The 27,882-nt window shown below is 55.4% G+C and overlaps 1 protein-coding gene across 5 annotated transcripts in view; it reads right to left on the reverse strand.

The window, feature by feature from the left end:
* The window catches only part of DLGAP2 (DLG associated protein 2), a 687,758-nt gene that overhangs the window by 57,724 nt on the left and 602,152 nt on the right, over positions 1 to 27,882 (reverse strand). For all 5 annotated transcript variants that reach the window (XM_072742322.1, XM_072742318.1, XM_072742319.1 and 2 more), the window contains 2 exons: positions 8,099 to 8,246; positions 2,392 to 2,611 (listed from right to left, as the gene is read on the reverse strand). In XM_072742322.1, the coding sequence (XP_072598423.1) occupies positions 2,392 to 2,611; positions 8,099 to 8,246 (368 nt within the window). The remainder of the gene's footprint in view (positions 1 to 2,391; positions 2,612 to 8,098; positions 8,247 to 27,882) is intronic.

Raw genomic sequence — 27,882 nt, forward strand, 5'->3', positions numbered from 1 at the left:
CTGTCTGTGTCGAAAGGAGAACGCCTGACGCATACTTAGCATCGTTAATAAGCGAATCACGCCTGTATGGGATATTCCATTATTACTAGAGGCAGATTAAAATTACGTTTGCATTTGTTCAAGGGAAGACAAGCTCGTGACACCAGTTTCTCCCCTGCAAGCATGCAAAAAGAGACATATTTAAGTAAATCTTACACTTCCAAATAATCGCTGTGATTCAACTTGAAAATAGCTTCCTTGGCATAATCGTCAAGACATTGTTTTAGAATCAAAGAAGAAAATCAATTTGTCAGAATAACCTCTCTGTCTTCACACACACGTCCACACCTACCCCTGGAGAGCAGCTATTAGAAGCTAATGTTGGTAAACGATCTTCTAAATATTCTGGTACAAAGTGATTGACATCCCGTTTGCCTCCGGACGGGAAGTTCTGAATCAAACTGGAAGGTCAGTGGGCGTTCACGTCTTGTGCAGTTGGACTGTTTTCTCCTCCGATTTTGTTTTTCCAGACGGGGATTTTTCATTTCCTAAGTATTTTTCTCGATCTTATGAGCCAGACAACTGTTGCATGCCCTCTCGGCACTACCACGGAGAGGAAGATTGTAAAATGTGCGCGACGCTTAGGGTCACGCAGGAAAACGGAAGAGTGAGTGACTTCTCTGTACTCCCGTCCCTTCAGAATAGCGTTCATGCTAGAAATCACGGATGTTTCTGTCTCTCCCCTTAACCTGATTCCCAGACCCTTCCCTGACCGTGGCACGACCCCCGTGCCCTCAGCCTGGAGGGAGCCTGGACTCCGTAACCGGGCCGAGATGCAGGAGAAACACTGCAGAGAAGCATGTTCTGTGGCTTACTTGGTGTGCACGTTTTGGGGACGTGACGATGTGCTTGGGAAGATGACACGCACCTGAGTTAGATCTTCAGTTTGAGTTCTGCACCGGTTCTTACATTTTCTCTAGGGAAAGTTTCGCTTTTATTCTCCCCATGATGACAGCTCTACACACAATAAAGTCATTTTCTACTAGGTCGTTACTGTTTCAGAGTGTTTCCAAAGATGATGAAAGCGCTTACTTATCACTTGTTTCTGAGAGATATTCAGCAAATGCTGGTGAAGACGCAGCAAAGGTCTCTGAAAGTGCGCTCACAAAATGCAACAATCGTCAAGCTCACTTATTCCCAAAGTTTCCAGTTTGGTCACTTTGCACACGGGGCAGAGAAGGGGAGGTGCCCGACCTCCTGGGAGGGGGACATTCAGCGCCTGCCGGGCTCACAGGGGGCACGTTACCCGCCGTGCCTTGGGAACACAGCAGCCCCAGCCAGTGTGCTTCTTCTGAACACCTCAAGGCTTCAGGGTCAAGAGGTGTTGCCGAGCCCCCGGTGGGAGCCATGGAGCCGCACAAACAGATCACCAAGTACCCGCACGCCCTTTGAAAACTAATCGCAAGGCTTATTGATAAATTATGCATAGTTGCTGCTTCTCCTGAGGGTTAAGGAGCCTAAGATCTCGAGGGCTGGTGTCAGGGAACCAGCTCTAGATGCAGTTCATCCTCCCATCTCCAGCCGTCCTCCCGGCAGCAGGCTTTCTGCTGCTGATGGGGTGGTGAGACCCTGCTCCCGCCCTTCCCGTCTCTTCCCCACTCCCACCTGGGGCTTGTTAGTCCCATAACATCCTTGCGATTTCTCAGACTGGTCCCTTCCTGCTGCAACATGTGCGCAGCTTCTCCGTCGGCCAGCAGTCGGGTGCCCTGGCTCCCCAACGTGGCTGGTTTCCGACTTTCCCTACTTGGCCTTTGCGTGGAGCCCAGCAAATGTTTATTCCTTTGCTGTTTTATGGCTTCTCCAGGCCATGCAGGTTCATTGTGCTACATCAACAGTAATGGAGCAGTGAGCTATCGAGCCCTGACACCTAGTTTCTGTGGTAAATTCTCAAAGGGGTGGGTATGGTTTTCCACAGGAATGCAAACACATGGCAACACTGGATCCACAGATCCACAGGGTGATTCGGGATCTATAGGAACGACGGATTTGCTCTGGGCCTGAATCATGTTTAGGGATTGGCCCAGGAACACACGTTCAGACAGGATGTGGCCGGGTGTGGCGGGAGGTTGTCTAGGAGTCACTGCATGTCACTCAGGGCTTGTGGCCATCTATAAAACCTCGGTATTGAAGCACAATCACTGTCCAAATGTCAGCGGTACTTAAACTTGTTTCCTAGAGGAAACTCTACAGAAGTTACACTGATGTTTAAAGAATCTTGATAAAGAAGGGATCGCATTATAGAAAAAGAAAGGTCAGCTATGAAACAACTGCTTCAAAACACCCTTGCAAATATGACGTGGCAAGTGTGATTCAGCAACATGACTGACTGGAGGTCCGAAAGGGCGTCCTTACCTGCTGTGGATCTGATGGTGGAGGTGGTGTTGGAGGGCGTCATGGCGGGAATACATTCATCGTCCTGCGAGTAGCCGGCTTGGATGGCCCGAAGGTAGCTGTGGCTCCGCGTTCGGAAGCATCCGGGGAGGTCCAGTGCGTCCATGGCCTGGGATTCGATCTCACTGAAGACGGATTCACACACCGATTCAAACTGTCCATTCATCTCTGCCTCGCTCATCTGGAACAACAAGGCACAGTTGGTGGCAAGCCCCGGCCAGGCGATCGTGGCCCGGTCACCAGAGGACAGAGAAGACCCAGTGCACCCTGACCTCATGACCTGTCTGCTCAGCACAAGTCCCTAGACGCCAGCCTTGGGCACCTGTTGGGCTTCGAGTGAGGCTTCTTGTGTGATTTCTTTCCAAACACAAGACACATGGTCAATTCCAGGCTATATTGGAATCGTGCGGAGCCAACGCAAAGCCTGGCAGTGGCCACCGTGACCAGGCTGAGGAGACTCCGCGTGCATCAAGGTTAGCACAGCGCTGGGTACAAGGTCAGCGCTCAGACGCCGGCCCTCTGCGCTGTCCCCACGGCCACAGGGAAGACCCAATGGAAACTACCAGTGGGCGTGCCATGAGCGGCTCGAGGGAGTCTGAAGTTGGAGACGGGCAGACAAATCGGGGTCGAGACAGACCCTGACCCTCCCATCAGCACGTCCTCAGTGAGCCGGCGAGGAAAGCAGATCAGAGACACACATACTGGTTTGACACATGACATGCTCGGCCACAAATTTCTTTCAAGTTTTGCCTTATGGGGAATTATATCAAAAAACCGCAGATGGTTTTATGTCATTTATGTCAGAGATCCGCATTGGCCTGAAAAGGCCCCGACCCGAGGGAGGCAGCTCGCGTGTGGCTGCAGGATGTAGTGGAAACCCTGCTCTAACCCACCGTGTGCCCCACACTCCTTCCTTGAAGGAGAAAGCCAGTAACCTCTTTGTGCATCTTACAGACAAAGGACCAGAATTTCCGTGAGGGCCGGTGGTAGTACCTACAGCTACAGAAACAGCAGTGAGAGTGCAGAAATGAAGGCAACTCATCCCCCAAAACAAATAAAAAGTAGTTGAGAAGAATCTCAGATTTTGGTCCAGAGAGGCACAGAAAGACCTGCTCTCTGGAGCTGATGTGTTCACAGAGCCCAAGGGAGATGGGGAAGTGCAGGTGACACCATGTGGGACTGAAGCCACAGCTCAGGCCCGGGAAATCCTAGGAGGATGCTGAGCCAATGGGGTCCAAGTTGTGGAAACAGTCAGCACCCTCCGAAGCTTCCTGTCTTCCTTTGTCAACTGTGAACTCAGAGCTGGACCTGCTCCCGGGGACTGCGGGCACTCAGGCACCACGGAGGCCAAGTCGGGAGAGGGGAGGGCACAGGGCCCGTGTCCTACTGGGGCCGGGCAGGCGAGTGGCCGCTGTGCAACACAGGATGGCAGGGCCTCCAAAAGCTAAAAGTGGAATGACCACAGAGTCCAGCGCTGCCACTGCCAGGTGCTGACCCGTAAGGACCGGAAGCAGGGACTGGAACAGATGTTTGCAAACCCATGTTCACGAGCTGGACTCAGGCCTGCAGATAGGACAGGGCGGGGGAGGGGGGCTGACACCTGCTCCAGTGGGGGAGACCCTAGGGCACGAGGTCAAGAGGGAGAAGCCCATCAGACAGCAGGGGAATGCTGTGTGATTCCATCCAAGTCCCTGTTAGGGTCACGTCCACAGGGACACATGGCCAGGGGAAGGAGGCAGGGGGCAGGGGGCTGGGACAGGGGTCGGGGCAGGGGTCAGGGACAGGAGCAGGGATCAGGGGCAAGGGGCAGGGGGCAGGGGCAAGGGGTCAGGGTCAGGGATCAGGGGCAAGGGGCAGGGGGCAGGGGCAAGGGGACAGGGGCAGGGATCAGGGGTAAGAGGCAGACACAGGGGTCAGGGGCAGGTGGCAGTGGCAGGGGTCAGGGGCAAGGGCAAGGGGTCAGGGGCTCGCAGGGGCAAGGGGTCAGGGGCAGGGATCAGGGGCAAGGGGCAGGGGCAAGGGGTCAGGGGCAAGGGGTAAGGGCAGGGATCAGAGGCAAGGGGCAAGGGGCAGGGGCAAGGGGGCAGGGGCAGGGATCGGGGTAAGGGGCAGGGGCAGGCATCAGGGGTAAGAGGCAGACACAGGGGTCAGGGGCAGGTGGCAGTGGCAGGGGTCAGGGGCAAGGGCAAGGGGTCAGGGGCTCGCAGGGGCAATGGGCAGGGGCAAGGGGTTAGGGGCAAGTGGTAGGGGCAGGGATCAGGGCAAGGGGCAAGGGGGCAGGCGCAGGGGTCAGGGGCAAGGGGCAGGGACAGGGGTCGGGGCCCGGTGTTGCAGCTGGGGGAGGGCCTGCATCTGTCCCCAGGGGGCGTGCAGGCGCCCACACTCCCACCTGGCACCCACGGCCGCAGGGACGGCTCTGCCCATCAGGACGCTGGTGGATGAAGGGGAAGCAGGTGAGCGCAGAGGCTCTGCCTGTGACCTCAGGAGGCTGGGCTGCGGGGCGCCTGGCCCGGGGCGAGGGCAGAAGGACAGCCATCAGCATCACAGCGGCGGGGGTGGCGTCTGGGGCATCCGCAGACGCTACCTGGAGGGACACAGATCCCACTAATGCTCAGGGGTGGGGTGGGGCTCGCCGTTTCAGAGCCCAGTGTGCTGACGGGCTGCACCCCTGCCAGGCTCTGGTTCACCAGGTGACGGGAGACCAGACGTCCTGACATCTGGCTCTGCGTCACCTCTGGGACGTGACACATGCAGACATGCTTCCTTGTGAGGTGTCGCCAGGCACGGACGTGGCGCCTCTAGGCACAGGCCACCTGTGCCCACTGACACTGCAGGGAACAGCCCGCGGAGGGGGAAGTGCCTCCCCTTCCCCGGTGGGGTCCCGTCTGAGGGTCGAGCGTGCGGGAGAGTCCCAGAGAGCTCAGGACAGGTCCATGACACGGGGGATGCCCTGACCCTGCACCGCCCGCGCTGACACGGCCTCCACGCTGTGCCTGAGGTTCCGGGAAAGCAACAGGTTCAGTGTGCGTCTCTAGTGTCTTCCAGGAGATTCCTCCAGGGAAGAAACCATTTGCTTGAGGACGGACCCCACCCCTCCAGCCGGTCGGTGGGCAGCTGTCACGTCCAGTGCCCCGACTCCTGGACATCACCGCTGGGGCCCCAGGGCATCAGCCCGCACACCAGACACCTACGGGTCTCTCCCCAGTGCGTGTGCCCAGGAAAGACAGGCCGGAGTCCGGAGACTCAAGATCGAATCCCAGCCCGGCTTAGAGACGAGCAAGCCTCACGGGAGCTCAGTCAGATGTTCAAGCTCATCTCTGCATTTGAGGGAATGTCGGGTATCGAGGAGGGAGCTTCTCCCACGTCAGCCACCCACTCGGGCCCAGGGACGCTGAGCGGTTCCCAGCGGCATCACCCGAATCGCGTCCTGCTCCACTCCTGGGAACTGCCTGCCCTCCCCTCCTCCCGCCGGCCGGGGTCTGACACGGAGTCACTGCAAACCTGTCTCCAGCTGGGAAACGGCCCCACCGCCAGGTGCCAGGGTCACTGTGAGTAACAATATGGGTCTTTTTCAGAATTAAGCTCCGCTTAAAGTCACATCATAGCACCCAGCAGTCGGAATCACTTAGGATTCCAGACGTCAAAAGTCCTCAAACACGCAGAACCCCCGAAAGCCCGGCTTGCCTACCAGGGCTCCCATTTACGATGACGAATCTTCTCAGATACAAGAAGGTGCGGGGCCATGGTGCTTCCACCGACATACTTCGGAAGCCCAGCTTGGGTTCCCTAAAGACACGGCGTTGAGGGCAGTGATGCTTCTGCAACCGGGGAGGCTGGTGGGTCTCACAAGAGCACCTGGGGGGTGTGCCGTGCATTCGGTGGGAACCTTTTCTTTTTGAGAGCAAATAAGAACAAAAGAAAAGCATAACCAGACTCACAAACACAGGGAACAAAGTGCAGGTTGTGGAGCAGGTGAAGGGGGGCGGGAGGTGCCCGGAGGCCGCGTAGCAGGTCTCCAGCCACTAGCGGCGCACCCGAATCTAATGCGACATCGGTGTCGGCTGCTCAAAAAAAATAAAGACAGAGAAAGAAAAGCAAAGCCTGGAGGAGTCCCCGCATCTGCGGGGGGAATCGCTGTGTCCCGCTACGAACCCTGATGGGGTCACGCCTGATGCTACAGTCGTGTTTGGGACGGGAGGCGGCGCAGGCAGAGGGAGGCGGAGGGGAGCGGGTCCAGAGAAGCCGGCCCTGAAGGTCCCTTGGAGGCGGCCAGTGTGCTGGGGGCGCCCCCGCGCTCCGGCTGCGTACTGACCGCTGCGTCACCCTGGACGTCCCCGTGCTGAAACCCGACATCTCCCCGACTACTCCGTGACCACAGTGATGCACCCGCTGGCCGACCAGTGTTGCCTTTGCTGTTTTTAGTATCAGTTGCAGGGGCACTGGCGGTCGTGGGGCGGGGGCCCCAGTCCGTGTGCCCGGGCCGAGGTTCAGGGCTAAGCCCCGTGGGCAGAGACACGGATCGTCCTCTCCTCGCCTCGGGGGAGGAAGGGTCCCTGGAATTCTGTCCTAGATGCAGACCTAGTCCCATTTTTAAAGAAAAATAGCATCTGCATCGATGAAAGACATTGTGGCACAAGAAAAACCCAGACTGTTCAGTATAAAGTCCAGAGTCTTAGCTTCTGGCGAGAAAAGGCTGCAAGTGCAGGCTCCTGCCTGGCAGAGCATTTAACGCCCGAGGCGAGGGGAACCCTTGGGCGTATGGGAACCCCTGGCAGCTCGCCTGTAACCAGGAGGCCCTCGAACCAAGCGCTCCCGCTGCTGCTGACACCACCACAGGAGCACCCGCTGGCACGGCCGGAGCACTGGCCCCTGGGCGTAGGGCTACATCCCCTGCTCCTCCGACACCACGCGGCAGCCCTCCTCTGCCCACGGATGAGGGGGAAGCTCAGGGAGGTTAAGGGAGGCCTCGGGCCGTGGCAGCAGAGGCCGGGACACCGAGCCGAGCCACCTCCGCGAGTGCCACTCCCGGCCCCTCCTCTGCGGGAGGCACCCACAGCCTTCGGTGAACGCCCACAGCTGTTTTTAAAGGCACCTGAGATCAGCGAGTGACCTGCTTAATTAACGACCGAGAAACCCCATTCTTATCGACCCTACAGCACATGGCGATCAGAAGCGCCAGGGACTGCCCACGTTGCTCTGGCGTTTTCTTTGAACGGTTCAAAACAGGGTGGGAAGGGCCGCTGGGCTCCCTGTCCCCGTGGCAGCCACGCCCCTGCCCCGGGTTCGATCACCACGTCCGCCCCGGGGCCGCTGGGGCTGCACAGGAGCCAGAAGCACGCCCGGCACTCGCTCCTCTGCCGGGAACAGCAAGCCGCGCGGGCTATTCCAGCTCTCCTCGGGCCTTCGGGGTTCCCGGTGGGGCGGCCCGAGAGACCTCGGGGGACAGAGCCCGGCGGCCATGCACCCGCCCGGCCCGGCTCCCTGGGCAGCCTCGGGGGAGGCAGGCGGTCTGAGCTGGGACCCCACGGCAGGCTGGGAGGTCACCCCCGCTGAGCCGGGCCCTGGGGGGCGGCCGCAGGCTTCCGAGCTCTGTTACTGCTTCTGTTACTGCTCTGAGGACTCGGCCTTAGAGACGGGACCCCAGGGAGAGGGGAAGGCGGTTCCCGACCTGGCTCACACAGCTGGCCTGACTCAGGGTGCTGACGGCTCTCATGTAGCTCTGGTTCCGGGAGCGGAATTTCGGGGAGTTGTAGCTGGCCGAGGGGTCCAGGCTGTGGCCGGCAGGCACGTCGCTGGCAGCTTGCAGGTAGCTCTGGCTAAAAGAGAAAAGACACGAAGAGAAAAGGCGTTCTGTGAACACGCGTGGAAGGGGACGGGCAGGTGAGGGTCATTCCAACCAGCCCCAGGGGCCGCTGGAAGATTTTCAGTGGAGCGTGTGGGTCTTGCTGGACATGTTGGCCTCAGGCCCACCTTCTGCAGTGTCAGGTACAGGCGCAAAGTTGTCAGGAGCCCTGGAGGATGCTGTTTGCAAAGCTGTTTGACAGCTGACTGCTTGTGGCCGGGGAGGGCAGGCAGGACCACCTTCGGTTAACAAAGAGGAACCGAGCACCCGTAATTCACACGGCACGACAGCACACGTGCTCCTGAATTTAAGCCCAAAGCCTGAGAATCTCACAAAAATCGCCTTAGCTTTCGGCAGCTTTCACACACTCAGGAAAATAACAGGAAATAAGAGGCTTGTCTTGGGCTGTGCAGCGTGGGACAGGCCGTGTGGCCGGCAGGGAGGCCCGCCCCCCGCCACCGGCTCGCCGGTCACCCTCCTGCAAACTCCCGCCGGGGGCAGCCTCCCCGACGCCGTCAGGCGGGAAAGCCGTGAGGCAGAGGGGCAGGTGGAAAGGCCCGCGTGGCTTACACGTCTGGCCCTAATGAATTAATTCTCTGTTTCAAGTCCTGTGGGCAACCTTTTGAAAAGAGCAAAAATTCATTTTATTTGATCAGAAACGGAGTCATAAGAGCGGATGTGGGTAAGCTTCTGTCCTGGTCTGGATGACGGCGGGAGCGCGAGGCAGGACCAGGCACGGGCGCGTCCGAACACCTACAGAAGCACCAGGTGGCCAAGCCCGGCTCCGCAGCCAGTGCCAGCTTGGGCCCTGCTTTGCAAAGTAAATTCTTGATGTAATTGGCTTTCTCTGCGATTTACCTGCTTCTGTAAAAATGGGACAGACAGCAGAGGAAAACTTGGGCTCAGCTATACGTCCCGAAGGAGGAGAGGTCATTTACCACAGATGAAGGTCAGTATTTCTGCTAAAACTAATACTACGTATTCTCATCTATTAACAGAATTATATGTAACTGATATTATAAATTAGTGTTATGGCAATTTCTGTTTTAAGCTTGGGTGTCCAACACATTCCAGGTCCCTCCACTCAAAATGAAACAGAATGAAAAGAGAAAGACACGGGCCGCAATGCAGGCAGCTGGGGCTCCGTGCGGCACGGGGCGGGCATGCTGGCCCCCAGCCTCCCCACCGCCCCCTGCTCGGGCTGGGCGTGGTAAGCGCAGCACGGCGGGCACCAGGCCCAACTGCTGGGGGAGACCCGTGAGCAAACCCGCACGTGCACGCGGCCACCTGCTGTGGAAGTGGCGGGGTGGCCAGGGTCCGTGTGTGGGCAGCAACATGCCGACGGGGCGTGCCCACGACTCTGGGGCCCAGCGTGGCTGGACGAATGGCGCTGGCCGCCCCACGCTGGCCTCCCCAAGCCTCCGCTCCTGTGTGTTGAGTCCGATGCTATGTGGGACCTGAGCTCCGCAGCCTCCAGCGAACCCCTCACGCAGGCTCTTGGCTGCACTCCTGACCTTGCAGAAATGCAAACTTTCTGCATTTCCCCTCCTCTGCTTCCTTAAAATGGCTCATTTCACACCTTTGCATTTCTGCTGGTTTGTACTGATTTCTTATTTACTTGAAGTGCAACGGCTCCATCCCGACTACAGCACCACCTCACCGTCTGACCACCCTCCCATGAAGGGTCCGCGCCCCTGAACGAGGACCTGTGTCCATCCCTGGACCCACAGGTGAGCTCAGCGCAGGTGCCGGGAGTGCAAGATGTCCTCACAATGAACACAAGGGACCCCCTCGGCAGCCCTGGGGCGGCACTCACGCCTGAGTGATTCTGTGTCGCAAAGCATCCTCGAACTCGAGATCTCAGCACACCGGGCTCGCCACCCAGGAGCAGCGGCCCCTGAACACAGCTTTTCCTCTTAAACACCGACTCATGACCGTGAATGCTGGCTGCACACCATCGTGCTGGAAACCTGTACGCACTTCACATCGCACGTCCGGGACACTGAGTCACAGGAGGCTCACACGGAGCGCAGCGAGCTGGACCCTGTGCCGGCTGCCGGCCCCAGGGCACACGCGTCCCGCTCCCCGAACGCAGCCGCTGAGTCATGGGAGCAGGGTGGTCCTTCATTACCATATATTCTAAATAGTTTTTAAAAAAAGTTCAGCCTCAGTAGGCTTAATAGTGGCTCAGCGGTTTAGTGCCTGCCTTTGGCCCAGGGCGTGATCCTGAGGTCCCGGGATCGAGTCCCGCATCAGCTCCCTGCACGGAGCCTGCTTCTCCTTCTGCCCGTGTCTCTGTCTCTCTTTCTCTCATGAATAAATAAAATCTTAAAAAAAAAAAACTTAAAAAAATAGAAATTTCTTTTGTACCACAACGGTTTAGCATCTTACGGCCTCGCCGTGTCCCAGGAAGGCAGTTGCCCGTATACATGTCACCCCCGGAGGCTGAAAGTCAGGGTGCAGGACTGCGGGCACGGGCAGGGTGGCAGCCAGGCAAGCCCTATCGGCACAGAACTCCCAGCCCGAGCCTGGGGCCCTCCCCGCAGCACCCCTGGGGACCCTTCTCATGTGCACATCTCTCCAAGCGCCTTAGTGGGTCCCCAGGCTGGCAGTTCCCGCATTGGCATCCTCGGCTTCTGGGGTCCAAGCGCTCCCGTGCAGATTCACGCAGCTCAGAGAGCATGGGAAGTCTTCCAGAATAGCCGAGGATACTCGGCCCGTTTCTGTCCTTCCAGGCCAGTGGGCGCCGAGACCCCCGTGGGAGGCGGAGGAGGCGCGACCACACTGGGGGGCGCACCCCGCACCCCGGGGTCCTCAGCACGGCGGACCCGTGGACTAGATGCGTGGGCCCTGCGCACAGCCAGGTGAGCCCACAAGCAGGTGCCGCCCAGGGGAGCAGCCGGGTCCCTCTGTGCCGGGCCAGGCATGGGCGGGACCCTGTCGTCTGCCCCAACGTGTCCCCTCAAATCTGGAGGCATCCCTCCCGCTCACCTGGTGTGGGGGCTGGGTCTGCTGTGGGGTCTCCGGAGGCTTGGGGCACCAGGGCCAGCCCGCAGTGCCCGCCCCATTACTCCCTGTCCTCACGGTGCTTCGCGAGGCACACATGTGCAGGGGGCGCAGGGGGACCCGGAGAAGGTCACCGGGCCCCGGAGGGGGAGGGGGCCGAGGGCCACCTGCCGCGTCCCCGAGCCCAGGGGAGGACCCCACACGGAGCCATCAGGGATCACAGACAGCACCAGGGAAATGGCTTTGGTGGATTTGGGACAGAAGCCAGATGGCAGTTAAGGCAACAGAATGGTCATATGAGTGACCATTTTGAATGATGTGTCGAATTTGTCCATGAAGAGGAGAGTATAGGGTAATTTGGGAAAAGTCCTGAGTTTGGGGGGAGAAGTTAATGTATTTTTAGGAAGTGAGACCCTGTGAGAACAGCCCCCCACTGTGTGCCGGGCCCTGGGGTGGGAGCACCCCGTGAACACCGTGCAGGTGATGGAGTCCCGCCCAAAGGGGAGCCCTCCCGTTCCCGCCCTGCCCCGCGGCCCTTGCACACAAGTGTGCAGTCTCTTGAGCGTGTGCAGTGTGGCTCACGGCAACAGGCCTCTCCGGAATGTCCCCCCTCGCCTGGCACACGCAGCCCTCGGGTAAGGGGAACACGCGTCACGCTGCATTCATCGTCGGTCTGGACACGGGGGTCCCGGAGCCGAGGCTCTGGACGTCCTCCGGGGGTGCAGTCAGGGAGTCTCAGCTCCGGGGCTGACGGGGAGGGGCCGTCCACATGGGCCCCGTGTTTCCACGTGAGACTCTGTCTCAACAACACATTTCACCTGTTCAAAAAAATTTTTAAAGAAAAAAAAAGATTTTCCCCCCTAAAATAGACACCCTAGAACAGAAAAGTGCGCCCTGTGTGTGTCGGGCGGGAAGCCAAGTGGCTGAGCAGCACGTGCCCTGCTGCGTGGCCAGCGGCCCTGGAGCCTCCGCGTCGTGGTCCCACGTCTGCTCCAGAACCCAAGCCGCGGTCGGGCAGGGGCGGCACCTCCCTCCACCTTTCACGCCCCAGGGGCCCGGCCACTTGCGTGTCTTCTCGGGGACACGACTTGTCAACTGCCCCGCTTGAAAGGCCGGGTTACTGGGCGCCCGCGGGCCCCGTGGCAGTGGAGCCCGGCGCTCTCCTTCGCCCCACTCGCCTCCTCGGCCTCACCCGTGGCTCTGGGTGCGCAGGGCCCCTCGCCACGACCCGCGCTGGGTATCCTCTCCGAGCGGCTCCTGACCCGGTCACGGCGACGTGGGGACGGTCTGGGCAGTCACAGCTTGGGGAGCGTGGCCCGGGAGGTCAGCAGCAGGCGGTCCCCGGCCAACAGCGGCAGGACGCGGGCCAGACTCCGGCCATGAGGCACATGTCGGCAGGTGCCGAAAGGCCGGAGCCCACGCGTGTGGGGCTGGGCCTCAGCGCCCTCCCGCTCGAGCCAGCAGCACAATGGGGCTGGACGGTCGCCGCGAGCAGCCACACCACACTCTTCCAAACAACCCCCGGTTCCAAGAGGACGAGTCTGGGTGGAGATGAAGGCCCCTTGTGCCGGTGGCCACAGGAAGGAGGCCGGTCGCTCGTGCTGCGTGGAGCGGGGTCACGGTCCTGCACAGCGGCCGGAATTCACGCTCAGCCTAGTGGCCACGCGGAGATTGCTCAGATTGCGTGTGCGCTGCGCTGCCGCGACGGGGGCCCGCGTCGGGCCCCGGGGCCTGGGTGTGGGGTTCCACACACCCCCCCTGAAAGGAGCCAGGCATCCTTGGAGGTTCGGCGGGGGCTGGGGCCAGGCCTCGGAGGAGACCTCGGAGAACCGGCAGTCCACCTTCGTCCTTCCGCAAGATAGTCTGGCTCCTCCAAGGTTCTCTGCACATTCACGCGTTTCAGAATCTTCCTGTCATCACCTTGTCTGAAGACTGAGGCTGCTTTGAATAGTATTGGTTTCGAGTGAGGTCACTTTGGAACTGAACCTCTGTCTGGGGAGAGCTGACATCTCAATATCGACGTTTCCATCATTTAGTCTCGTCACTTTTCTTTAATTCTTTGGAGCAATACTTGTGGTTCTTAGGGTAGAAACTCAATAATTCTGTTGAGATGCTTAAAACCAATTTACAAATAACAAGTGTGGGTGAGGATGTAGAGACAGGGATATCCTCACGCACTGTGGGTGGAGTGTGACCTGGTGCAGACACTCGGCGAAACAGTGTGGAGCTTCCTCAAAAACTCAAAACTAGAGCTGCCCTACGACCCAGTAATCCCACCACTGGATATTTTCTCCCAAAGGAATGAAAACACTATTGTGACAAGACACCCGCTCCCCGTGTTCCCTGCGGGATTGTTCACAACAGCAGAGACACGGAGGCGGCCCCGGGGTCCATCCGTAGACGAGTGGGTACAGAGGACGTGACGTATGTGTGTACACACTCTGGAATAGTACTCAGGCATCAAAAAGCATGACACCTTGCCATTGGCAACAACGTGGTTGGACCTAGAGGGTATTAGGGTTAGTGGAATACGTCGCTGAGAGAAAGACAAATAGGATAGGACTTCACCCATGTGTGGAATCCAAAACACAGAACAAACGAACACACAAAACCCAGAAGCAGGCTCTGAAGTACAGAGAACAATCTGGTTGTTGCCAGGACGGGGGGTGGGGGGGGGAGAAGGTTACAGGGATAAGAGGTACAAACCCTTAAAGTGCAGATTTTATGTTTCCTGATTGTTCATTGATGGTCTAAAGACAAATAGCTGGTTTTTTACAGGTTCTGCTCGCACTCTGGTCTGGGCGACTGTCATTATTGGTTCCAGTATTTGTCTTGTACCTGCCTTGGGTCTTCTGTGTGAACAATCTCATCATCTGAGAATAAACAGAATAAAGTTCTTCCTTTTTAGTCTCGAAGTTCTCTGTCTTCTCGCCTCATTCCTGGCTGTCCTCTGCTCTGATGTGACTAGGAATGGTGGGCGTCGATGTCCCACCTCTTGCCTAATCTTGGATGATCTTAACATTTCTATTGTCTGCATTTTGTGCAAATGTCCTTCCTCCAACTGAAGAAGTTTTATTCCAGGTTTACTGACAGGTTACTGACAGTTTTCTTTTCTCCTCAATTCTTGATATGATTATAACATGTTTCTTCTGTATTTGCTAACATGGTGGGTTCCTTCATTGATTTTCATTTAAAAAAAAAAGATTTCATTTATTCATTTTGGAGAGAGCTACAGCACAAGCAGGGGGAGGCAGAGGGGGAGGGAAAGCACCCCAAGAGGACTCCAGCCTGAGCACCGCACAGAGCCGACCCGCGACCCCAACACCGTTACCAGAGCCGAAACAAGAGTCAGATGCTCACCCCACGCCCCACCCGGGTGCCCCTCCATCACGGACTCATAGGCATTAAATCAACCGTGCGTTTCTGGAATAAGTCACGAAGAAACTATATAGTATTGGATTTGGACTGCTAATATTTTGTTAATTTAAAACAACGTATTGGTCAGTAATTGCCTTTTTTGAGTAACATTTTTTGGTATCAGAGTTATGCAGGCACCAATAAAAAAATAAATTTATCATAAAAAAATCTTAAAAATAAATAAATAAATAAATAAATAAATAAAGTTTATTCATGCAAAAAAAAAAATAAAGTAAGGTGAGAGGTATCCTATTGCTTCACCTGAGGTTAATGAGTTTGTGTATGATTTCTGTGAGAGCTTTCCTCAGGGTTTAGTGGGATTTACCAGTGAAACAATTGTGGCCAGAAATTCTCTTTGTGAGAATGTGTTAACAGTGGATCAAATCTTTTTAACACGTAATAAGGCTGTGTGGATTTTCTGGTTATTCTGTATAGGTATGTTTTTCAAAAATTGGTCCAATTCATATTAGCTGTAGAATTCATTGACGTGATTTTATTTACAATTTCCCCTTATTTTCCTTTTAATCTCTGTTGGAGCTACAATGACTCCCTTTTTTATTCCTAATATTTATAATATGTGTTCCCCCCCTCTCTTTTTTTTTAGGTGATCAGTCTTGCTAAGGTTTTATCAACTTTGTAAATCTTTTCAGATAACCAATATTTGGCTTTGCAATTTTTCTCTATTGTTCATTTTATACTTTACTGATTCTACTCTTTATTATTCCTTTCCTTCCCTAAATTTGGATTTAATTTACCCTTCCTTTCCTTGCTTGTTAAGGTGGTAGCTCAGATTGCTGTTTCTAAGCCTTTCTGTTTTTTTCACATAAGCATGTAATGCTGCGAATGCTGCTTTGGGACTATCGCACAAACCTTCACATGATGGACTTTCACTGTCATTCAGCCCTAAATTACAATTTCCCCTGTGATTTTTTCTTTTTAAGATTTTATTCATTTATTTGACAGAGAATGAGAGAGAGAGAGAGAGCGCAAGCGCACAAGCAGGGGGAGTGGCAGAGGGAGAGGGAGAAGCAGACTCCCCACTGAGCATGGAGCCCAAAGCAAAACTCGATCCCAGGACCCTGAGATCATGACCTGAGCTGAAGGCAGACGCTTCACCGACTGAGTCCCCCAGGTGCCCTGTGACCTTTTATCTTTTATCCATGACTTTTTATCTTTGATCCATGACTTCTTTACAAGTGTGATATGGACTTTTCTAGGTATCATATCATATGGTGTCCCCTGATACTCAAATTCCATGTATATTAGTTTACTTTTTATTATTCTGTTTATTACTGAGTCTGTTTTTTCCTATTTAATCTTCCATTTCTTCAGCTTTTATAACCATTGCTTCATTTTCAAATTACCAAAGATTTTTTCCTTCCACTTTTTTTCCTCCCACTTTCTCAGTCTGCTCTTAAGCAGTGAATTCCTGATTCAGATTGTGGACTCCTTCATCCTGCAATGTCAGTTGGTTCTTTCCACTATCTGTTCACTCATCAAGAACATCGTTTCCTTTAAGACATAGAACCTTATAATAGCTACTTTAAGCTATTTAAGCTCTTTTTGGCTCATCCAAACATCTGGGCCATTTCAGGGTTCATCTTCATGTGTTTCTCACTGGTGAGTTTCATTTCGCTACGACTTTGCATGGTTTTTTCTTCTTTCTTAACTACGATGGACATTGTTGCTAGAGACTCTGGATCCTGTTATCTTCCTCTGAAGAGTATTGACTTTCTGAGCTGGTGGATCGTCTTGAGCTTATGGATGCACGGTTTTACACACTCACGGGATGGATCTAAGGAAAGCTCCAACTGTTCATGGATTTAATATTCATGTTCTAGGTATCTTGCTATTTTTGAGACACCATGACTCACTGGGCATTAATCCTTAAACTTGTAATCTTCTTCAGTGGGTACCAGCTGAAAACTAGACTTGGTTCAGGGGTCCCTAGTTTATACTCAGCTATTGGGGTTCCCTCACAATGGCTCCTTGGTTTCTGTGTTGTCCTTGCCCCCAAAATCTCCTGCCACTCTGGAAACCCCAAATCCTGTTCCTTAATATCCAAATTCATTACTTTGCTGAAATTCTTACTGTCCTAAACCATAAGGAATAGGGAAAACACTCAGAAAAGATTCATATAAATATGGATTTCATTGAGTGTGTTTCCTTTTTCAGTGTTTGAATATCATCTACTTCCTCCTGCTGTTGTTTGCTATCCTGTACTGTTATTTTTTTTTTAATTTTTTTATTTATTTATGATAGTCACAGAGAGAGAGAGAGGCAGAGACACAGGCAGAGGGAGAAGCAGGCTCCATGCACCGGTAGCCCGACGTGGGACTCGATCCCGGGTCTCCAGGATCGCGCCCCGGGCCAAAGGCAGGCGCCAAACCGCTGCGCCACCCAGGGATCCCTCCTGTACTGTTATATTAAAATGTTTATATATTATATATTTATATATTATAAATTTATATATTATAAAACAGATGTATACAGTTGATCCTTGAACAACACAGTGGTCACTGGAACCTAATTGAGAATCCATGTTTTTACTTATCTCAAACTCTACTAATAGCTTAATGTTGACCAGAAGGCTCACCAATCACATAAATAGTCGATTAACACATATTCTGTATGTTTTATGTATTATGTGCTATATCCTTATAATAGGATGTTAGAAAAATAAAATATTATTTTTCTAAGGAAGAGAAAATACATTTATAATACAGTATTTATAAAAAAAAATCTATGTATAAGTGGACCAACGTGATTCAAACCCATGTTGTTCAAGGGTCACCGTATACATTTGTAGCAGGCATATATAATATATTCCAGAGTTTATCATTGTTTTTCCATAGGAGAGTTAGTGCTCCAGAACTCTTACCCATTAGGTTTTATTCCTTAATATTATGTTGTCATGGTGGCATTTGTCACTTGTTTGGCTCACTGACATCCCAATCATTTTGTTGTGGTTTAGGGAATCCACCACTGTGAGAGGCAGTCTGACTCTTACAGGGTCACACAGGCTGGGCATTTCTTCTTGCAGACTCTCTTAGAGCTACAGTATGGGCACATGACCTATGTTCCTTCAATGAAATGCATTTTCCCAAGACTTGAGGTGACAGCTAAGTAGAACCCATGCTTTGATGGCCACTGTGGTAGCTGCTGGGTCTAGTTACAAGGTTGTGGTGGCAGTAGTTCAGATGTCACCATCCTTGTCCTGCCCAGCGGTGTCCAGGCCATGAGGTCTGTGCCCAGTGGGGCTGGAAATGACAATCTTCATGACAGTACTGCTGAGGTGGGGTTTATGCTCCTGGTTGCAGAGCTTTCAAACTTGCTTCTCTTTCCCTTCTGGGGATTCTCAGAGATGCCCCTATTCTTTTCATAAACTCCCTTTTGAGCTCATTTATGAGTCCGGAGGGAGTTTGCATACAGTCCTGCTGACAAGTGCTCCATGCGATGATGGAACTCTGGACCTGGGGCTGCAGGTGCTCAGAGGGACTGCTGAGGCCACACCTGAATTCCTAGGGAACAGTGTCTGTAGGTCCATTTAGCTCTGCTCAAAGCCTCCCTTGGGTTCTTTTTAAGCGAAAGTCTTTAAATTGGCCTTCCTACCAATATCTCTACGAGGAATTGTTGAGCATAACCAGAATAGAAGGTATCAATTTAATTCTTTGACATTTAACATTCCTGAGGTTTATTTTTTAAATTCAATGTGCTAACGTCTTTCCCTATAATTTATTTTTCCAAAGAGACAGAAAACAGAGGCTGGTATTTATGAACTTCTATAAAGAGTCAACATCAACAGAGAGGAACTCAGAGGTGTGGAGACCAACATCACACAAGACTGGAGCAGAACAGACCCTCTAAAAAGGTTTTCTTCAGCGTTAAAATGTTCTCTCCAAATAGGTTTATCCAGCAAAATGAGTCATTCATCTAACAAACATTTATTGGGTGGCTATCACAGAACAAGATGATTGAATCATTGCCCCTTGTCCTTAGGGAACTGGCTGTGCCATCCATAAATTTTAATGGAATTCAATTTTCTGAAGGATGTGTTTAAAGGGAGCCAATGTCTTCCTGAAAATCCTGTCTTCATCCTGCTTAAACTATGTTATAGTTCAACTTCTGAATTGTGCTTTAAAAGAAAGGTGACAATATTGTGCAGAGGAATATGAATTAGATCGCACTTTAGGGAAAGCAGAGAGGTAAGAAAATCAGAGAGAGTGGACAATAGTAAGGAAAAGCTCCCATCACTTATGTCCCATGTTTGGGTGTCGATATATCAGTATCAACAGATGAAAACATTTCAAGATAGATGATAAAATCTGCTCTTATTAGAAAATTATAAGTCTGTAAGCTTTCAGAGATTAAAGTAATACATGGAGGGATCCCTGGGTGGCGCAGCGGTTTAGCGCCTGCCTTTGGCCCAGGGCGCGATCCTGGAGACCCGGGATCGAGTCCCACGTCGGGCTCCCAGTGCATGGAGCCTGCTTCTCCCTCTGCCTATGTCTCTGCCTCTCTCTCTCTCTCTCTCTGTGACTATCATAAATAATAAAATAAAAAAATTAAAAAAAAAATAAAGTAATACATGGAAACAAGAAGAGAAAATTTTTAAATAAGGGTTAGATCCTAAATATTGTATGTTTATGACTGTAGTACAATATAGTACAAAATACATTGCAAATGTATATTATTAAATTCTAAATGAGGCACCGACACTTTAAACACGATCTGCAAGTTCCCTGAAGCGTTCACTGTAATCCCCACGTGATCGGGCAATTCCACTCCTAAATATGTGTCTAAGAGAAATGAAAACATGTCCACACAAAAATCTGTGCAAGGATTCGCAGCAGAATTACTCATAATAGCCCCAACATGGAAGCAAGCTTGACATCCATCCCTGAGGGATGGGTAAACACTCGGGCCATGTCCATACAATGGGTGTCACCTCGCCGGACACCAAAGGCACGTATCAAATGACCACATTTAGAGGAAGCTCCCGGAACAGGCAAGCCCAGGAGGCAGAAAGCAGATCAGTGGTTGCTAGGGGCTGGGGGTGTGACTGCCGTGGGTTCCGGGTTCCTTTCTGGTGTGAAGAAATATTCTAAAAGTGATCACAGTACAGACCGCGCAGCTCCAAATAGACTAAAATTGTTGAAGTGTGTGCAACGGATGGATCGCATGGTGTATAAATCATATCTTCATAAAGCTGTTAGAAATCAGATACCAAAGAGGCTGTATTCAGTTTGACGTCACTGGTAAATCGAAGTGGAATGTACGTTCACAACATAGATGGGGAAGGGATTTCCAAACATTAAGTGAGACCCCACTGCTGCCTTCAGGTCACAGGCTCCCAGCAGCACCCAGAGAAGACGCGGTAGGGTCATGGTGACGGCAGATCTGCCAAGAGTCCTTTGGTCGTCTAGGATGCTGGTTACGACTCTCCAAGGAAGGGCTGGACACCCAGCTTGTTTCATTAAGGCAAGAAATCCTGACGGAGGGGAGAGAGTGTCCATGGGTCCCGGAGTGGTGATGCAGGTGAGACCCCAGCACAAAGCTCTCAATGCCCCCGAGCCTGCCTGTGGGACTGGGTGTCCTGGGTAAGCACTGAACATCAGCAACGGATGGTCCCCACCGCGCGACGAGTGAACAGCTGAGAGCACGACGCTGTGCAGGGTTTGTTTCCTCTCCGTGGCCACCACTGGGCCTGAGTCACCCACCAAAGGACCTCAGGCTCCACTGCCCCAGGAGACAGAGCACCGTCAGCGGGGTGCGGGCTTTGCAGGCTGCGGGGGTGGCCAGGGGAACGAGCCGGGACTAAAAGCCTTAAGTTGCTAAATAAAAAAAGTCCTGTACTGAAGGGGCATTTTAGCCAAACAAGGATGGAGGAAGTCTCTAAAGCTAATGTAAAAAGTACGGCCCGGGCTCGGATGCCAGATGTGGGCACGCAGGAGAAATTCTTGCTGTCCTCTGCTTTAAGTCGTGAACAAAAACTCAGAGGAAGGTGGAAATCACCCTGCTTCTCAAGGATGTTATAAATCTCCTCTGAAAGGAGCCGCAGCTCAGCATCCGCAGGAGTGGGGACAGAAATGCAAATTCAGTGTTTCCACCACCTTCCCCTTAAATCATGCAGCTTCCCGAAGAGGGAAGGGATAAATGTGAGAAGAGCAGACCCGAAGCCAGAAGACCTGGGTCTGGACTCTGACTCTCGGCTGGGCGCACCCTCGCCCAGTGAGGGTGGCAAGTCCCCGCCCCCACCATGATGATGATGATGATGATGATGATGATGATGATGACGACGACGAAGGCCTTTGTCAATGCTGATCCTTTCCCGCTTCTTCTGGGTTTGTTGGGAGGGTCCCGGAAACTCAGGCCTCAGAGGGGGAGGGTGGGAAGCTCCTGCTGTGTACGTGGTCCGTGGTCCGCCCACTCCTGCCCCTGGGGCTCCTGGCGACAGGGGATGCTCGCGTTGCCCCCCCGGGGAGCCCACAGCAGCACTGGGCACAGGCTGGGCTCGCCGCCTGCCCCAGAGAGCTATTCTCGTGCCTTTCATGATTATTCACAGCTATGCCTCTTCTATGTTGGAAAGTTGTTTTCTTTTTAAACCAAGTACATTGGTTTTTTCTTTATAAAAATTTCTGCCAGTTACTGGTTTATATTTAAAGGCTAGTGTCAAGGCAACGGGGAAACATTCATCCGCTCGGTGGTTTTCCGAATGCTAACCCGTACCCAGATCCCCTGGGTGCTTGTGAATAGTGCAGATCCCCAGATCAGACTCCCAGGGACGGGTCTGGGATGTTTAATAAACATTCTAGGCGAGTCTGTTGCAGGTGGTCTATGGACCAGGCCACATTTGGGAAACGCAGATCTACTTGGATACAGGGATAAGGAACCCCACTGAAAGCCTCTTAAAGAATCTGGATTTGTATCCATTTCACCCGCAAATATCAGCACAGGAATGAAGCTTCCTTCCGGTGGGAGGAGACAGGGCCTGTCTCTACGTCATCCACGAGCTGTAACACATTCAGAGCAGGGTATCGAGCCACGTGTCCTGCAAACCAAGCCCCCGGCCATATAGATCCTGGCCCGTGTGAGTAGGGTCTACGTGTCTGCAGATCCATGAAGTGAACTTCAGTGACTCATCGGGGGAGTCATTTGTTCAAATGTCCTTAGGCACCTGTTCTGAGCCCCTCGTCTCAGGCTGTGGGAACAGAACCACCTGGCTCTGAAGTGTTGACACTGGTGGTGACGACGGGACGTGGAATGGGGGCGCCCGGGAACCCCGCGGTGGGGTGGAGAGGCAGCACCAGGAACACCGGCCACCGAGGGGAGCTGGCCTGGTAGTCTGCCCTGGATCTCATCATCTACTAAGTGGTCACACATTGGCCCGCAGTTTCCTGCCCGGAGAAGGCTGGAGCCACAGCAGGCAGCTCCGAAGTGCCCGGTCACCCTGCTGGCTGGCTCCCCACACGTCACGAAGACAGGAGCCGCCCTGAGCTCTGAGCTGGGGAGAGCAGGGCCACAGACACGGCTTGTCACGGTGACGTCGCACCCGGGACGTCAGGGAGAGCGAGTCGGGGGGCCCCCCGGCACTGGGCTGTGCGCTCCAGTGACCGGATTTCCAGGGCCGACGAACAACTCAGACGTTCAGAAGAGGCCTGACAAGCAGGACAGGAGGAATATCGTGGCCAGGCCAGCAGCTTACACACTGTAACACGGGTGACAGCGGGGACGTCCGCGTGTCAAACACACTGACACGTCAACTAATACATCGACCGGGTGTCTCCCATCATTTAACTGTTCACCTAACTACGACCAAGTACGACTCGCTGAGCGACAACCACATGCGCACCATGGTGCCAGGCGCAGAGACACAGGACGCGCCCCTGCGTGCACGGCCTCACCTTCCCCGGGGGGAAGACCGGTGACAGGGCACGGAACTAACCAGCTTCCAGTCGTGGTGACAAAGAGCCAGAGTCACTCCTCCCCGACGTGGGTGGTGGACGGGAGGGAGAGGAGGCACCTCCCAGGATCACGGAACACAGACGCGTCTCCTGGGATGCGAGGTCCCTGCCGTGCACGACCCTGTGCGTCCCAGGCCCGGCTGCCAGCCCCACGGAGGCTGCCCACGCCCACCCCACCTGGACTCCGCTCACCCCTGGCTCACGAGCACAAACCCTGGAGTGCCCCAGAGCACCCCGCCGTCCCTCCAGTGGGACCCTCGGCCCATAACCACCACCCTGGGCCCTGCTCTGCCCCCACCCCGGCCTCCTTGGCTCTCTCCCTCCCGGACTGGGGCCCGCAGTGGAGCCCCGGGGGCACCCCACACTACCTGCCCATGTGTGGGGTTGGCCATGTCCTGCCCCCACAGCTCCACAGACACCCTGGGGGCTCCTGGGCCCATCCCACTCCTGCCGGATGCTCATCGGGACAGCGACCGGCACGCCAGCCACCCCTCCGAGCCACTTCCAGACACCACTCAGGCCTGCGCTAGGTGCCCACCTCTCCATGGGAGCTGCCCGGCTCTCGACCCTTCTCTTGCGAGCACCCTGCACCCCGAAAACCTTGGGTCACACAGCAAACCCTGTGTCCTCCTCCCCCTGCCTCTCCCACCACTGACTCCACACCTGCCTCCAGAGCATTTCTGGACCAGAAGTTCAGCAAGGACACCCCATGGGGTCTCCCCCCCAAACAACCAGCACCCTCGAGCCTCAGTACAGAGGCCCCCGCACCAGGTCTCACCTCCCACTGCCAGTCTCTCCATCAAGGTCCCAGCTCCCTCCCCAGTCTCTCCATCAAGGTCCCCCCTCCCACTCCCAGTCTCTCCATCAAGGTCCCCCCCCCCACTCCCAGTCTCTCTATCAAGGTCCCCCCCCCCCCAGTCTCTCCATCAAGGTCTGCCTCCCACTCCCAGTCTCTCCATCAAGGTCTGCCTCCCACTCCCAGTCTCTCCATCAAGGTCCCCCCTCCCACTCCCAGTCTCTCCATCAAGGTCCCCCCCCACTCCCAGTCTCTCCATCAAGGTTCCCCCCCACTCTCAGTCTCTCCATCAAGGTCCCCCCCCCACTCCCAGTCTCTCCATCAAGGTCCCCCCCCCACTCCCAGTCTCTCCATCAAGGTCTGCCTCCCACTCCCAGTCTCTCCATCAAGGTCCCCCCCCACTCCCAGTCTCTCCATCAAGGTCCCCCCCCACTCCCAGTCTCTCCATCAAGGTCCCCCCCCACTCCCAGTCTCTCCATCAAGGTCTGCCTCCCACTCCCAGTCTCTCCATCAAGGTCCCCCCTCCCACTCCCAGTCTCTCCATCAAGGTCCCCCCCCACTCCCAGTCTCTCCATCAAGGTCCCCCCCCACTCCCAGTCTCTCCATCAAGGTTCCCCCCCACTCTCAGTCTCTCCATCAAGGTCCCCCCCCCACTCCCAGTCTCTCCATCAAGGTCCCCCCCCCACTCCCAGTCTCTCCATCAAGGTCTGCCTCCCACTCCCAGTCTCTCCATCAAGGTCCCCCCTCCCACTCCCAGTCTCTCCATCAAGGTCCCCCCCCACTCCCAGTCTCTCCATCAAGGTCCCCCCCCACTCCCAGTCTCTCCATCAAGGTTCCCCCCCACTCTCAGTCTCTCCATCAAGGTCCCCCCCCCACTCCCAGTCTCTCCATCAAGGTCCCCCCCCCACTCCCAGTCTCTCCATCAAGGTCTGCCTCCCACTCCCAGTCTCTCCATCAAGGTCCCCCCCCACTCCCAGTCTCTCCATCAAGGTCCCCCCCCACTCCCAGTCTCTCCATCAAGGTCCCCCCCCACTCCCAGTCTCTCCATCAAGGTCCCAGCTCCCTCTCCCAATCTCTCCGTCAAGGTCCCCCTCCCACTCCCTGTCCCCCAGATCAGATCCTGAGGCTCTCTCCTCTCTATCCTCAGGGAATCCTTTGTCCTTATCACGCCCTGAGAACACCCTGCTGTCTCTTTTTTCAAAACCCGCCTAGCCTCTGACACCTCCCTGTCCCTGCTGCCGCTGCTGCCGGGCCTGAGGCCTGCAGGTGCCCCCTGGGAAGGCGGGTGCTGTGGGCAAGCTGGTCTCCCCGGGTCAGCCCAACTGCACCCCAGGAGCCAGCATCCTGTCAACGAGACTCCATCCCTGACCCTCCTTCCCTGAGGTCAGGCTCGAGGGCGCCCTGGGGCGTGTGAGACCCCTGCTGCGCGTGGGCCCCCTGCCTCCCGATCCCCAGGCCCCGGGGAGCTCCGGGCGCCTGGCCTGCCTGCAGCTCGCATCCTGCTAGGGGGGTTTAGCTGCATCCCCCCCGGCGCTCGGCTCCTCTCTGATGTCCCATCACGACTCCGCTGGCCTCACGGCTGTAAAGGCCACCTCTGTGTTGAAGCGAGCCCGACGTCCCCCGCGCGGGGCCCGGTCTGCCGCGCACGCCTCTTGGTGACCGTCCTGAGTGGGATCTGCCTTTACCGTGTACCTTCCGTCCGGAATGCCCGGCCCTGGGCTGGATCCTTTCCCTCACCTGCTCAAACCACTCGCTTCGTGTGTCCGTCCAAGGAAGCAGCCCAGCGGGGTAACAGCGGGAACTCGGGGCCGAGCCCTGCTTGGTCTCCCACTGTCCTCCTGGCTCTGCTCATAGCGGACACTGCCTCTTCCCTCAACGTGCTCTTGCCTTGGCTCCTGCGGGGGCCCCTGTCTGAGACCCACACATTGAGCTCCCTGTGCTTCGGGGTCCCGCGGTAGCCCCCCAGCCTGCAGACCCCAGCCCTGCTCCCATCCCCGCGGCACCGATCACCGTCCACCACGCCATACGTGCCGCCCAGGGATTGCTGAGGAACTGTCCGGTTATTGCCTGTCTCCCGGGCGGTGAGCAGGCTCCGGGGCTGGGGTCTCTCCCCTTGGGTTCATCATGCTTCTGGAGAGCTAGAGACGGGGGCACAGCAGCTGTCCGGGCACCGAACACGTGAACACACGAACCGTGCCATCAGGGTCCCCCTGCGGTGCTGCAGAGCTGAGCGGCCGGGCGCCGTGCTGCCGGCTTGGGACAGTCTGCGTGAAGCAGACACGAGCCGAACGGACACCCCGAGTGGCAGTGACGAGGTCCGAGCCGCCGCAGACCCGTGCCTCGTGCCACATCCACCTGGACGTCGGGTGTATCAGCCAGGACCTTCCCGCCTGTGCTTGAACGTCTCATGTTCAAAACCAAGATGCTCGGTGCCTTAGAGCCTCTCCACAGTGCTCCTGAGCGGACGCCCAAGGCTGCCAGGCCCGATCTCATGACGTGTGGCAGCCACGGTACGTCCTGACTCACAAATACCAACAGTATCCGATGCTTTCTCACAGAACGGTGTCTTGCTCCTTACAGCGCCCGAGGTCACCCGACAAGCATCGAGCATCTAATACATGCCAGGAACACGCCGGGCATTGAAACGATCTTCATTCATTGGGCCACTGATCTGCTTGTTCGACAAGTATTTACTGAACGCTTCTGCGCGGCACGCACTGTCCCAGGAGCGAGGAAGGTGGCAGCGAGCGTGACCAGAAAGGGCTTGCAAGGGAGAGACAGACCACCGTCAAGCCAGAAAGTCGCACACAGTGACAAGGAGCCAAAACTAAGTGACAAGGTCGCTGCTCTAGATGGGGCATCAGGAGCAGTCCCACCGAGCAGGTGCCACGTAAGCAGAAAGCTCAGGAGAAATCAGTTATACGAAGAGGAGCCATCTGAGCAAAGGCAAGAGCAGGTCCCCTTGGGAGCGGGCCCAAGGCTGGCACATCTGCGGACATGAAGACCAGAGCGGCCGACAGGCAGGGCCTGAGAATACACACATCCATCTCCGCGATGGTGCCAGGTCACCCAGAGGTGGGGGGCACCCATGCCGGGGCTTGCAGCAGGGCACAGACATGGGCTGGCCCATGGGCAGGAGCAGGAAGGCCATCTGGCTCAAAGGAGGGGCCGGGGGGTGGACGGACGCGGGGCATGCTCAGGAGGCAGGGCCCATTCTGGGGTCATCCCAAGATGTTTGCTTATTGCTTTTTTTTTTTTTTTTTAAAGATTTATTTATTCCTGAGAGACACAGAGACACAGAGAGAGGCAGAGACACAGGCAGAGGGAGAAGCAGGCTCCACGCAGGGAGCCCGATGCAGGACTCGATCCCAGGACTCCAGGGTCACACCCTGGGCCAAAGGCAGACGCTCAACCGCTGAGCCCCCCAGGCGTCCCTGTTTTCTTATTGTTTGTACAGTTGTGTTTGCTGCTGTGTTTCTGGGCGCTTATTCCTCTCTCGCCATGGCCTAGTCAGAGAATGGGATCTGTATGTTTCTATATTTTGGAAATCCTTAAGCTCAAAAATCAACATTTAGGTCTCCTAACCTTTTATCTTGCAGTCGTTTTGGACTTCCTGTCTTAGGCCTAAAAGTGCTGCGGAGTTACAATACCCCCCCCCCCCCCCCCCCCGTGCACCTTTACATAACCGTGGTACGACTAGAAACACAGGACGTCACACGTGGCACAACACTCTTCGCTAAACGCAGGCCTGGTCAGTTCACGTCTCCCCACGGACGACCTTCCCCGGGGTCCAGGATCCCATGTTGCATTTGGTTATCCCGGGCCCCTTCTCGCCCCACCTGTGGCCTCTCCCACCACCCCCCCCTTGCCTTTCGTGACCCCGACACTTTGGAATTCACCTGTCCCTTGCTTAGAGAAATGTCCCTTTGTCGGGCTGCGTGACGTCCCTGTGACTGGCTGGAGGGGACGCATTCTTGGCAAGGACTCCACAGGAGTCCCGTTGAGCTTGCTCCCCAAGGGTCTGTGGTGCCCGGGTCCTAGGGGTGAGGGTTCACCCAACGAGGACCAGCGGGGGTGCTGGGTGTCTCCTCAGCGGCGAGCCGAGCGCTCCCCTTGGATACCCGCCTTCCCTCGCTGCGGGCCCAGTGAATACGCCGGGGCTCGCTGCCCGGTTGCTCTGCCGTTGGTACCGCTGTCCTGCCCCCCCCAGCTGCCCGCTGCGTCAGTAACGTATCCCGGTCAGCACGGACGCATGAGCTACGGATCCCAACCTGTCTTATTCTGCCGGCTGGGAGTCCCAGGCGCGGCCCCCGGAGCTCCTGCGCGGGGGTGTCCGCATCCTTCTGACCTGCTCCCCTCCCATGTTAACACTTCCTTACTTCCTGGGACCGCCTGGTACTGCATGTGACCCGGCACGTTCCCTGCCT

The sequence above is a fragment of the Vulpes vulpes genome, chromosome 16 (assembly GCF_048418805.1).
Source record: "Vulpes vulpes isolate BD-2025 chromosome 16, VulVul3, whole genome shotgun sequence".
Classification (NCBI taxonomy): domain Eukaryota; kingdom Metazoa; phylum Chordata; class Mammalia; order Carnivora; family Canidae; genus Vulpes; species Vulpes vulpes.